Here is a 13068-nt window from a genome sequence, read left to right as displayed (position 1 = left end):
TCCCAGTGGTGATGCTGTGTTCAAAGACAACAGGATACCTGTACACACAGTTCCAATCTTCCAGGATTGGTTTTGTGAATATGAGGATAAATTATCGCTTATCCACTGTTCACATGATAATTAATTGAAACACTCAGCTGTCGACAGGTGTTGCTGATATACCTCGATGGGCGTCTACCATGTAAGCAGGAGATCCTGGGTTCGAGTCCCGGTCGGGGCACACAGTTTCAGCTGTCCCCATCGAGGTATATCAACACTTTATCATTTATTATAGAGAAGCTGCACGGTCATCAATGGTATCTGTTCTTTCGAGAGCAGTTACTGTCTTCATATATCCACTGTTCGCCACAGCCACCAGATCTCAGAAGTGTTGATCTTTCATGGTCTTCAATGGAGAGAAGTGTATGTGGTATTCTATCCACCTCCATCATTGTTACCTGGACGTGCCACTATTTTGGAGGAAGAATGATCTAAGATCCCCTTTAGAACCACAAGACATGTATTTACCCATTCAGAGACGACTAGAGGCTGTTTTGAATGGTAACGTTTCCTATGCCAAGTTTCTGGCGAAACTGTCACTGAAAGTTTCAAACGAAAGAGATTTATGGGTGTTTTTTTAGGCAACAGAAGTGATCAGTGTGACGAGACGTAGAATATAGTGAAAACAATCTAAAATTAAACGGGATTGGATGAAATTCATGTGAACTCAGTGTCGCCAATGAACACTAATTATGGCTGAGTTACATAATCCCGAGGAAGCAGAGTAAATAAAGGCTATTTTAATAGTCGAAACACACACACACACACACACACACACACACACACACACACACACACACACACACACACAAATACGGCAGAGCAACGCTTCGGACTACTCGGCGGAACCACAGCAGTGACAGAGTGAATGTGAATTATTTGTTTTCAGCTGTTAGCTCATTTGTAGTTTCCGGGCAAACGGCTAGAATATTAAGGTCATCACCCACTACGTTGTTGGAAGTGAAGCGAAAGTTCAGTTGATGAGATTTGAGTCGAAAATCAGCTATGATCTCTTTGAAAGAACTTTTTCCACACTCACCAGACGTACTTCAGGGGTACTGGTACTGAAGAAATCCTAAATCACAATGTCTTATCTTGCTCCGTGTGGAACTTATTAAAAGCTGTGATGAAGATGTAAATTGTGAACAGTTCTTTCGCGAAATTGCATCCGGAAGCCATTTTTCACTTGCTATTTTACTTTTCCATGGAGAAGCTATAACGCTTCCTCTTGACGCGGAGTCTGTCCCTCCATATCCATTTATTTACCTAATATGTCCCTCTCTCACTTATCTCCTTTATATTAATAGCTCCATGGCTATAAAAACGAGAGTGTAGTACGCAACGCTGGAATTAGAACGACTTCAAATTCTAAGCAAGCGATCATCACATTCTTACCATAGATTATAATTATAATGAAAATTAAAGGTTCTAAAGAATGGAGTATTACCAAAATTCACATTAAATTTTTAGAGTGCATTACAAAGACAGTTAAAGACTTATTGCCTTCAACAGTTACGGATCAGTTTTAGATACTTGCTCTTTTCAATGAGAATTGTTTGACAGTAAAGGGTTTTTCGTAACTGCATTGTTTCTTGTTTTTCAGCTTGGAACCTGTTATGCCCATGATCCCATTGGGCCTGAAAGAGACCAAAGAAATAGACTTCAGAGATCCGTTCAAGGTAAGTGGTTCTTACCGCCAGTAATTATGAGGTTCTAGCATCAGTTTTCTCTAAAAGGTAGCCTTGTGGGTCGAAAAACCGAATTCTTATCTCGGTCTGAGTTGTGTGTTCGTAGAAATAACAGTAAAGGTAGGTGGATTCTTGAAATTTTAGTATTTTTCTGCTACACCGCCCCCGCCTTCCCCCGACGGTGATACTTTGTTGAGTTCCTTCAACGTTCATATGCCGACAAAACTCGTCGCGAATCGCAGGTCATCATGAACAGTTTCTCAAACCGTCACAGTATGAGATGCTGCAGAGAGATTTGGAATGTGACTCTCGCAGCAGACCCCGCTTTTGACACATAGTTAAATTAATGTGACTGAACAGTCTATATCGAGAGATAGACAGATAGAACAAAGACTCATATTGGTGTTTAATTAATCCGATACTTTTATCTACACGTATTTCATAAAATTTAAATACTAGCGCTAAAGAACTCGTTGTCGTGAACCCAAAACCAACAAATCGACATAATCATCTGCTATGGATACTACATTTACAAACAGACAGTTCTACTCACTGAAAGCGAGCTGTTCGTCCAGGCCTTGAAGACCTAAGGGACGTCGACCGGCCGCCCTGTCTTCCCTGCTTTGCGGTGTCGTATGTTGTAAGCACACGGCTCTCCCGGCCGTTTTGCAGACTCCCCAGACCGTGAAGGCGCTGCTGTTAGGTTAAGTATCTCCTCAGTTCGCATCACGAGGCCGAGTGCACACAGTATGAGTCCTCTCACAAAGGAAAAACACTTTGCAATACTGGGAATCGATCTCTGGTCCTTGGCATGGCAGCCATCTACAGACTGTGTGAGAAGTCGCTCCATAGTTTTAAAGATCCATAAATTATTTACTAATGAATTTTTACACACGGAAGAAGTTGTTGTCGGTTCTCAGGACCATGAGAATGTGTGTACTACGAGGTGCATTCAAGTTCTAAGGCCTCCGATTTTTTTCTAATTAACTATTCACCCGAAATCGATGAAACTGGCGTTACTTGTCGACGTAATCGCCCAGCAAACGTACACATTTTTCACAACGCTGACGCCATGATTCCATGGCAGCGGCGAAGGCTTCTTTGGGAGTCTGTTTTGACCACTGGAAAATCGCTGAGGCAATAGCAGCACGGCTGGTGAATGTGCGGCTACGGAGAGTGTCTTTCATTGTTGGAAAAAGCCAAAAGTCACTAGGAGCCAGGTCAGGTGAGTAGGGAGCATGAGGAATCACTTCAAAGTTGTTATCACGGAGAAACTGTTGCGTAACGTTAGCTCGATGTGCGGGTGCGTTGTCTTGGTGAAACAGCACACGCGCAGCCCTTCCCGGACGTTTTTGTTGCAGTCAAGGAAGGAATTTGTTCTCCAAAACATTTTCGTAGGATGCACCTGTTACCGTAGTTTCCTTTGGAACGCAATGTGTAAGGATTGCGCCCTCGCTGTCCCAGAACATGGACACCATCATTTTTTCAGCACTGGCGGTTACCCGAAATTTTTTTGGTGGCGGTGAATCTGTGTGCTTCCATTGAGCTGACTGGCGCTTTGTTTCTGGATTGAAAAATGGTTTCCACGTCTCATCCATTGTCACAACCGACGAAAAGAAAGTCCCATTCCTGTTGTCGTTGCGCGTCAACATTGCTTGGCAACATGCCACACGGGCAGCCGTGTGGTCGTCCGTCAGCATTCAAGGCAGCCACCTGCATGACACTTTTCGCATTTTCAGGTCGTCATGCAGGATTGTGTGCCCGGAACCCACAGAAATGCCAACTCTGGAGGCGATCTGTTCAACAGTCATTCGGCGATCCCCCAAAACAATTCTCTCCACTTTCTCGAACGTGTCGTCAGACTGGCTTGTGCGAGCCAGAGGTTGTTTCGGTTTGTTGTCACACGATGTTCTGCCTTCATTAAACTGTCGCACCCACGAACGCACTTTCGACACATCTGTAACTCCATCACCACATGTCTCCTTCAACTGTCGATGAATTTCAGTTGATTTCACACCACGCAAATTCAGAAAACGAATGATTGCACGCTGTTCAAGTAAGGAAAACGTCGCCATTTTAAGTATTTAAAACAGTTCTCATTCTCGCCGCTGGCGGTAAAATTCCATCTGCCGTACGGTGCTGCCATCTCTGGGACGTATTGACAGTGATCGCGGCCTCATTTTAAAACAATGCGCATGTTTCTATCTCTTTCCAGTCCGGAGAAAAAAAAATCGGAGGCCTTAGAACTTGAATGCTCCTCGTATACTACAATTACGCATATGCTTCTGCGTTGGCGACGAAACAGCGCAAACGTGTCGGAATAGCAATTGATTCCTGCAGTAAAGTCGCAGGTACATTTTCGAGGACAGCTGTGATTATCTCTCCTCTTATTCGTCGAGACTGCGTGAGTTCGTTCGGTACATCTCTTCTTTGGCCCAACCCTACAAGAGGAAGTCACAAGGGGTGAGGTCGGAACTTCTTGGAGACCGTTCCTAGCCAATGACTTGAAAAGTGTTTGTCCAGCCAGTCACGAACGATGCAGGCAAAGTGAGGTGGTGCTCCGTCCTGGCGAAAGAGGATATTTGCAACATTTTTCCCTTGTGGTATCAGTGGTCACACGTATTCATTGAGCATCTGGCCATGCCGGTCGCTGACATGGCGTCTCGCAATATGAATGGACAAATGAGAAGTTTCCCAGTCACACCGCACTAGGCTATCAGTTTTGGTTGGCTCTGTGATTTTTCAGTTGTCGTTCCTGGATTTGTGTCTGGCCAGTAATGGCAGTTGCGCCGATTGCCGACTTCCACAATCTGAAACACCACCTGTAATTTCTGAACATAATAGGGTTTCCAGATCAGGTCCTTCGTTAGCACAACAGGTACCGTGTGATTCCCCTCTCACGAGCTGCCTCTTGTTGATTCATCAGGACTGCAAGTGAAGATGACCCTCACTGCCTCTACGTTTTCTGGAGATTGCACCACCGAAGGTCATTCTCTTCGAAATTTATCCACATCTGAACGAATTCTCAACTTGGTGTGACAGTTCCTAATAGTTTTAGCATCAAGTGAGGCAAAGCGCCACGTACACTCGACCATCATCGCTGATCAAGGGCTTCAGATCTTCACACTTAAAAACGTGAAGCGACGTGTGCGCACTCTCGTAAAGTCAACTTCCGTGCTACCTCGTCGTTCACTTAAAGAAAATGCTACGGATGTCAAGGTTTTCTGAAGGAATCCGTAATAAAACATAGCAACGTTCATTTGAGTAGTCACAAAACTTCTCAACATTTAAAACTAGCGAACGACTTCGCATCCACCGTGTATGCTGACCATGCAGCTACGGAGCGGACATTTGTAGATGCTGGTGCAGGAAAGTATCCCCACTTTCAAGATACAGTTGTGAAGGAAGGGGAGGCGTTGGAAAGCTGGGGATGGCCTCTAATGAAGTGGCATCAGTGAAAGTTCCCGTTAGTGTCACTTCAAGTTGTAAATATGGTTTGGCAGAACAAGGTTCAAATGGCTCTGATCACTATGGGACTTAACATCTAAGGTCATCAGTCCCCTAGAACTACTTAAACCTACCTAACCTAACAGACTGTAGCGCCCAGAACCGCACGGCCACCCTTGTGTGTCAAAATATAATTTTGCTTCACCATGTTTATTTTCTTCATTAACTTTCGGAGTTAGTGATGCTTCCCTGTCCCACTCTGTATTTATTGGGACATCACGAAAGCCACTTATTTTGGCGATATATCTCGGCAAGATTCTTCAAGGCTCCGTACGAGCTGCTCACCGAACGGTGACCTCGGGTCAGCTCGCCTCTGACGCGCGTGTTTATACGCGCAGTTGCCCCTGAACGGCCAGACGAGATATTGGCGGAACAATAGCTGCGGCTGCCCCCCACCTTTACGAGCGGTCGCCGGCCGCCGCGTCGTAAAGTTGCGGAGAGGCGAATGGGGCGGCGGGAAGGTCGAGCGCAAGGCCTCGCTGCGAGCGCGCGCCGAGACCATCCGGTTCACCGGGATTACTGGCGCAGGAATTCAATTTAAGATGTTAATTTGCGACGGCCCGCAAAAGAAAAAGCGCCCTCTTAGCTTTAATAACGTTTAAATACTGTGATTACCGCGCGAGCTTCGCCGCGCCGGCCGCTCGCCAATTACGAGCGCAGCCCGGTCCCGCTCGGTACGTGATCTGCGGACAATGCCCGCCAGCATCGGCCCGCGGCTGCCCTGGCAGGGTCGCCAGCGCTTTGTCTGCTGTCGACCCGACTGCTGCTCTGCGGCGGAAGGGCGACCCACGGTGGCATCGTCCAGGCTAGATAGAGCTGACTATCTCTGATTCCCGCTCGATCCCATCCCATCACAGCCTAACTAGGGATGTGCAACGTTGGCAAATCATTGATTTTCCTTGTATACGACTTCGCACACAACTGTAAGGAGAGGTGTCGCAATGACGTCGTAGGAAAGCTGGAAAGGAGCAGAAGTGATGAGGGAACAAATTAACACAGTTTGCAAAAGATTTACTTAATAGAAGATTGCAGCAAGAAATAAAGTCCAGCTATCAATGTCAATAAGGATGAAGATCTCTGTATTAAGCGTGGACTATGGGGTTGGAGCAGGGACTAGGCGGCGTCTGCGTCTGTTACTGAAGAAGCTCCAAGTGTCAGTCCGTTGCCTGGCTGCCGCCGGCCGTCCTCGTAGTACGGAGACGCTGGAGGCGTGGGTCCGCCAAAGCCCGTGCGACCGCTATTGACATCTGAGGGGAAACTTGCAATTAGTTGCGATGTCTGTGGTGTGGTATCGATACAGGGTACCACAGATTTCAACAACAACATCTAAACACCGCGTCCGTTAGTAATCGATGCAAAAAAATACATTTTTTAAACTTCGACATTGAATGACGGAATTTGTAGAATTGCGTAAAAAGCGACATACCGTGTGTAACTAAATTCCCTTTATAATCGCTGAGGACTTGCAATGGATACCAAGACGGTTAAGGTCGGTATAGGTACTCGTTTGCCGAAGGTAATGCGGCGGGAAATTTTCCACGTCTTTTTCATTTATTTTAGGATTGAATGTGTAATTAGAGGATGATAACGGTGAGGATTATATTGAGAGTGTTTTTATTGAAGCTCTTTGACCTCAGTGGCCGGTCGGGATGGCAGAGCGGTTCTAGGCGCTACAGTCTGGAACCACGCGACCGCTACGGTCGCGGGTTCGAATCCTGCCTCGGGCATGGATGTGTGTGATGTCCTTAGGTTAGTTAGGTTTAAGTAGTTCTAAGTTCTAGGGGACTGATGACCTCCTCAGATGTTGAGTCCCATAGTGCTCAGAGCCATTTCAACCATTTTTTGGCCCCAGTGACCGGTATCACTGTGTTCTACGTAGCCTCATTTTCCTTCTTTAACATGGTAATGATCTCGCTGTGTTATAAATGTTTTTGCGCGCGTTAGAAAGTACGATGCGTTGGAGTTGAGATGGGACGAACTGTGGAAAACGGCACTTGCTGCATGCAGAGACCGGAGGTTCAGGTGGACTTCGTGGAACTAGAACTGCTGAGCCGTCCCAGGGAGTAGCAAATGACTGTCCGGATTTAAAATCTCGCCCAGCCTAGTGTCTGCCGGGGGGGGGGGGGGGGGGGGTGGCGGCAGAGAGGGGCGTGAGCAGTAGCTCAGAGCGTCATATCATCATGTTTTGCAGACCACCTTTGTAGATAGCCATTGGTCGTCCGCTCTGGAGCGGACGTTTTTTTAGTAGTAGAAGAAACTTCCGCGGGATTCTCTGTGCTGGAGGGTAACCGCGCTATTGGGCTGCAGAGTTTTGTATTTTCGCTATAGGCTACTGGCGCTGTTTGGCACCTAGCGGGGTGGCGCAGTGGTTAGTACACTGGACTCTCATTCGGGAGGACGACAGTTCATATCCACGTCCAGCCATCCCGATTTAGATTTTCCGTGATTTCCCTAAATCTTTTCAGGCAAATGCCGAGACTGTTCCTTTGAAAGGGCACGGACGATTTCCTTCCCCCATCCCGCTGGAACCGTTGACCTCAGTGTTTGGTCACCTCCCCCAAATCGACCAACCATTGTGTTGCGGAAAAAGGAGAGCAGGGCTTAAGAGAGAGAGCCAAAAATACAGGACTTGGGGTGCGGCATCGACTCAGGGTCGAGATGAATTGGAGACGGCATCCATTTCGTGTTGATATGGTGTATAGAGCGCATCGATTTCGCGCTCAGACTTGGTGGTGCTGCTGACTACAGCGACTTCAGAGTCATTCAGGGAATGGTGTTTCAATTATAGCAACGTGCTGTCGCCTTCTCGAGAGCGCCTCCACGACAACGGCGTTCATCATGGCGCACGGCAGCTAAATTACGGTGAAAATTCATAGCAGCATCGACGAGATAGGTCATTCTTGTTCCTTACTTGTCTCAAGTTCAACGTATTTGTATTGAACGTAAGAACCTTTCAATCAGTGACCAAGCTTTTAGTCACTGTTTTTCGTCCGGAAATAGCGAGGATTGAAATTTGTTTTAGAGCTCATTTTCGAGTTAACAGGGTGTAATTTCCCATGCAGACGAGTGATACTGCTATCTATGTAATCGCTAGTTAGAATTTCATACGAGAGCATTAGTGAACTGTTTGATAGTCTCTCTTTTATGAGTTTTGGTCATGTATGTTTTACTGAATAAAGTAGAGTGTTTAAATGAAAGACTATTTTTGCCAGACACCTTCACATTATTGTGTAAGTCCCCCACTTTAGTATCGATGCCTAGGGCCTAAAAATACCGTTATCCATTAGAAGTTGGACACATTAAATTCATAGGATGCATCTTAAAGGCGTGACCTGTCCGCAATTAGATTTTTAGGTTAGGGTATTTTCCCACGAATAGGGGATATCGGAAGCAAGCCGTTTTCCCGGTACACGCGAAATACCGCAACACACGTTCAGATCTCCCGCATTTTCGGAGTCATTGACTAGGGTACTTCGTACGTCATTCATCGAACACCAGATGTACCATGCCCACTACAGGTTTGTTTACATACCATTCAGCTGAGTTTGTGATGTACCCAGAGAATTTTGTATCTGCCGTTGTGCTTGTTGTCTTTGTTCATACTGTACTTCCTTACAGTAGTAAATCATTCACTGCAGTACAGATTGCAAGCTGCACATATATTCCATTTTTAGTGCGTTGCTGTTGACTATGGTGAACTACACGTTTGCGAAAAAGGCCAACATAGTCTCCTATATTCATCATTAACTGCTCGCAGCTATACTCTCTCTTCCCGCGCCAGCCTATGGTTATAGGAATGTAGATAGTGACACATGGGGAAGATTGGACCAATCCAGGAGATGTGCACGGATATGCTAATGGTTAAGGCTACCGCTCGCAATAAGCGGGCAGTCCGGATTCGATTCCCGGTCCGGCACAAATTTTCGTATGTCACCAGTAGGTATTACATCTATACACAGCTGAAGCAAAGTTATTCGCATTTAGCGAAATTATTTCGAAGTAATTTCGGACGGCTGTCTGTCGTCAGCAATGTCTACTTACCCAGTAACTGCACACAGAGATTTGCCATGAACGCTGTACTGGAAGTCAAAAGTAAAACAAAATACACTGACGGAAAAAAATATCGCAGCACCAAAAAATAATGCATGTAGAGTACTGAGATTTCTGGAATACATTTGTCTAGGCAACATAACATTTCAGTGATAAACATTGCGGCCGGCCGTTGCGGCCGAGCGGTTCTAGGCGCTTCAGTCCGGAACCGCGCGCCTGCTTCGGCCGCAGGTTCGAATCCTGCCTTGGGTATGGATGTGTGTGATGTCCTGAGGTTAGTTAGGTTTAAGTAGTTCTAAGTCTAGGGGACGACTTCAGCTGCACATAGTGCTTAGAGCCATTTGAACCGTTTGATAAACTTTGCAAGGTCACAGGCTAAAGTAACTGCGAGTTCAGTTTAACAATGAACATACTTTCTGAATCAAAATCGAAGTTAGCGGGGAAGACAAAAATCAGAGCTCTCTGAGCCAGAATAACTAATATTTTTACGGAGACGACTCTATATTTTAATAACTGTGGAATACTCTCCTCTCTCGTAATATCGAAGTACAGTTGTACGCAATAACTTTTTGTCAGAATCTCCGAATTCCGCAATTTCGGTTTTCATTTATATCAATTTCTCGGAGAGTCAAAACACGTGGTCATATCCAGAAATCCTGCCGATGTCAGTGTACTGTCACTATGGAAAACAGTCTCTTCGGAAATACCACGAGATTTGTTGTCATTTTACAAACCTACGCAAAATTTGTATTGTTCCTAGTTTCTTCACTGTTGGCCATATGAAAAAAAAATCCTAAGTACGTTCGAGAGGGCAATTTTAGATTTTCGAATTTCTTTTCGCCCTTCATGCACACCAAGCGCAGTAACACTACACGAGAGCTCTTGCTGCTGCATTTCGCTCACCATCACACCTACGTCAATGCACCGTTCCCCAGAAGACTGAAACCACAAATGAACACACGGTATAGCAGGGAAACACACAACATTCAACTCGCGCAGACCTAATGCACTGTTAACAGCATACATGCGGCAACAAAGCTATAAGGCGGGCGCATCAAAGCGCTTTGCGCCGCCGGGCTGCAGGGAGCGTGTGTTACGTTTCTGATTTCGTGACAGCCACTTCTAGCAATTACGGCTTTGGAGAAGTTTTCAAAAAAAATGGTTCAAATGGCTCTGAGCACTATGGGACTTAACATCTGTGGTCATCAGTCCCCTAGAACTTAGAACTACTTAAACCTAACTAACCTAAGGACATCACACACATCAATGCTCGAGGCAGGATTCGAACCTGCGACCGTAGCGGTCACGCGGATCCAGACCGAAGCGCCTAGAACCGCACGGCCACACCGGCCGGCGAGAAGTTTTCAACAGTGGACAAAATAAATAAAATCACAGCCAAATGGCGAATGTATAATTTTGAAGCTTTTGGTTGACTCCTTTACTTGCTTCAGTCTCGGATGTAACAGGAAAGGATAACACTGAAACACCCTTCTATTTGCGCTATACAAGGTGTTTCCGTAAGAGCGTGCAAAAATGTACAGGACATATGGACGCTCCACTGAAAACTTCCAGGTAGTGAACCTGGGGTCGGAGAATCCCGCTTAAGGAGATAATAGGAATGAAATTACATCGCTGTGTACTTTTTAGTTACATTAGTTAACTGCAGACAAAATCATTGACGCAATGAACGTTCCATATGTACTGTATCTTACAAAATGTGCTGAAACTGACGCCCATCAACCTCAATGCAAGCATAACATCGCCGAACAAGATTCTGATGCACCCTGACAAATATCACTGGTGTGTTCGAATTACATCGTAGACAGCTAGAATTCTGGCAACTAATTCCATCTTCGTACTTCTAGGGTCACATAAACAGGTGACGTTGGATATCCCTATGGAAATTAATCAAGAGATTTCAGGTCAGGTGACCTCGCAGGCCATACCTCACGTTCCAATCCAGGACGAGGAAGTACTGTACCGGTACTGCTCCATGGTATTGTGCTGTACGTTTCCGAATAGCACACAGTAATTAACGGATCTGTCGTTGATTCAAAGCACATTCTGTCACGGGACAGCCGCGCGGGATTAGCCGAGCGGTCTGAGGCGCTCCGGTCATGGCAGTGCGGCTGATCACGGCGGAGGTTCGAGTCCTCCCTCGGGCATGTGTGTGTGTGTGTGTGTGTGTGTGTGTGTGTGTGTGTGTGTGTGTGTGTCCTTAGGATAATTTAGGTTAAGTAGCGTGTAAGCTTAGGGACTGATGACCTTAGCAGTTAAGTCCCATAAGATTTCCCACACATTTGAACATTTTTTTTGGTCACGGGACAACGTAAATACGATACAACAGGCACCTTGTGGACAAGCAAAGTAAACAAAACCTGCATCATGACGTCCTGGTAACCAGGCTCGTCCTCCTAGTTTCCTTGCAGGAAATAAAGAATGTACATGTAAATAAGCAGCACAGCACGTGTAAACACGTATGCAGGTTAGTTGTAAATAAGCGGGAAATCGGTAATTGACAAAATGGTAGACAAGTTTACTTTCATATCTCCTTAAAATTGCCCAGTGGAGCATTCCCTATGTTCTGCTACATTTTTGCACTCTCCCACGGAAACACCCTGTGCAATAAGTATGGGTACCAATAGAGACGCGATGCCAGATGGGCATGGCAGCAACTTGTTTTGCTATCCGTGTTGGGTTGAGCGCTCTGCTTCCTGCCTGTTCCACATAATTTTTTTTTTCTTCAGCCGACAGTTGTAAGGCAAAAAGAATTCAAAGGAGCGGGGTCCTTGTCGGGTTTTCCCAGGCGCGATGGCAGTAGCAGGCCGCGTGGAACGATCGCCCCACTTAGCGAGCACGAACGACAGTGGTCCGCAGCTGAAAATGGACGCGGCGCTATCGCTGTAGGAAGATAGCGGAGGCAGTCCGCACAAGGCGCCACTGAAAAGGAACGCAACATGTGGGATATCTACATCGCCAACTTGTTGCTGGCAACGCAGTTCCGCAAACGGAGAAATTCTGAAATGAGAAACTGCACTTGCCGTGAGCGAGCGTGTCGCGCCCCAAGATCTTTCGGTTACACTAGGCGTGTCGAGCACAGATTAAAGCTCAGACGACGATGTAGTTCTCTATTATTATTATTGCACACGAATAAGAAGACGAATAACATTTTGAATTCATTCGCGTATCCAAAGAAATGTAAACTGCAGGCTGTATGTAGCAGCCAACGAGCTGTAACAGACACGTTCGAATTTAATAGTTTTTAATGGACTGAACAGTGGTGCAGTGATTCGGCGCTGTTTATTTTTACCCCGTAACACATCGTTACTCTTACTTTGGAAACGCTAGTATATTTAGATGTATATACACGGAAATGTGGTGATGGTGGTTTGTGCTCGTAAATCAAAATGATTCAAATGGCTCTGAGCACTATGGGACTTAACATCTGAGGTCATCAGTACCCTAGAACTTAGAACTACTTAAACCTAACTAACCTAAGGACATCACGCACATCTATGCCCGAGGCAGGATTCGAACCTGCGACCGTAGCGGTCGCGCGGTTCGACTGAAGCGCCTAGAGCCGCTCTGCCACTCCGGTCGGCTGCTCGTAAATCATTCGTATGAGAACACCACTGTATTAATACAGGGTGTCAATTATTGACCTATATGAAATAAAATCGCCAGAACTTCTGTACGCTTTCCGTTAGGATGTTCAAACTGCACGATTGGCCAAGCTGCATGATGGGAATTAGTGTGCCCATACGGGGTATGGTTTAGCGCTGAG

At 46.0% G+C, this 13068-nt stretch overlaps 1 protein-coding gene across 3 annotated transcripts in view; it reads left to right on the top strand.

Annotated features, from left to right (window-relative positions):
- The window catches only part of LOC126092243 (rhophilin-2), a 740337-nt gene that overhangs the window by 666812 nt on the left and 60457 nt on the right, over window positions 1-13068 (top strand). For all 3 annotated transcript variants that reach the window (XM_049907750.1, XM_049907752.1, XM_049907751.1), the window contains one exon: window positions 1643-1718. In XM_049907750.1, the coding sequence (XP_049763707.1) occupies window positions 1643-1718 (76 nt within the window). The remainder of the gene's footprint in view (window positions 1-1642; window positions 1719-13068) is intronic.

The sequence above is a fragment of the Schistocerca cancellata genome, chromosome 7 (assembly GCF_023864275.1).
Source record: "Schistocerca cancellata isolate TAMUIC-IGC-003103 chromosome 7, iqSchCanc2.1, whole genome shotgun sequence".
Taxonomy (NCBI): Eukaryota; Metazoa; Arthropoda; class Insecta; order Orthoptera; family Acrididae; genus Schistocerca; species Schistocerca cancellata.
The sequence above is the reverse complement of the archived record's forward strand: the minus strand, read 5'-3'. Positions and strand labels throughout refer to the sequence as shown.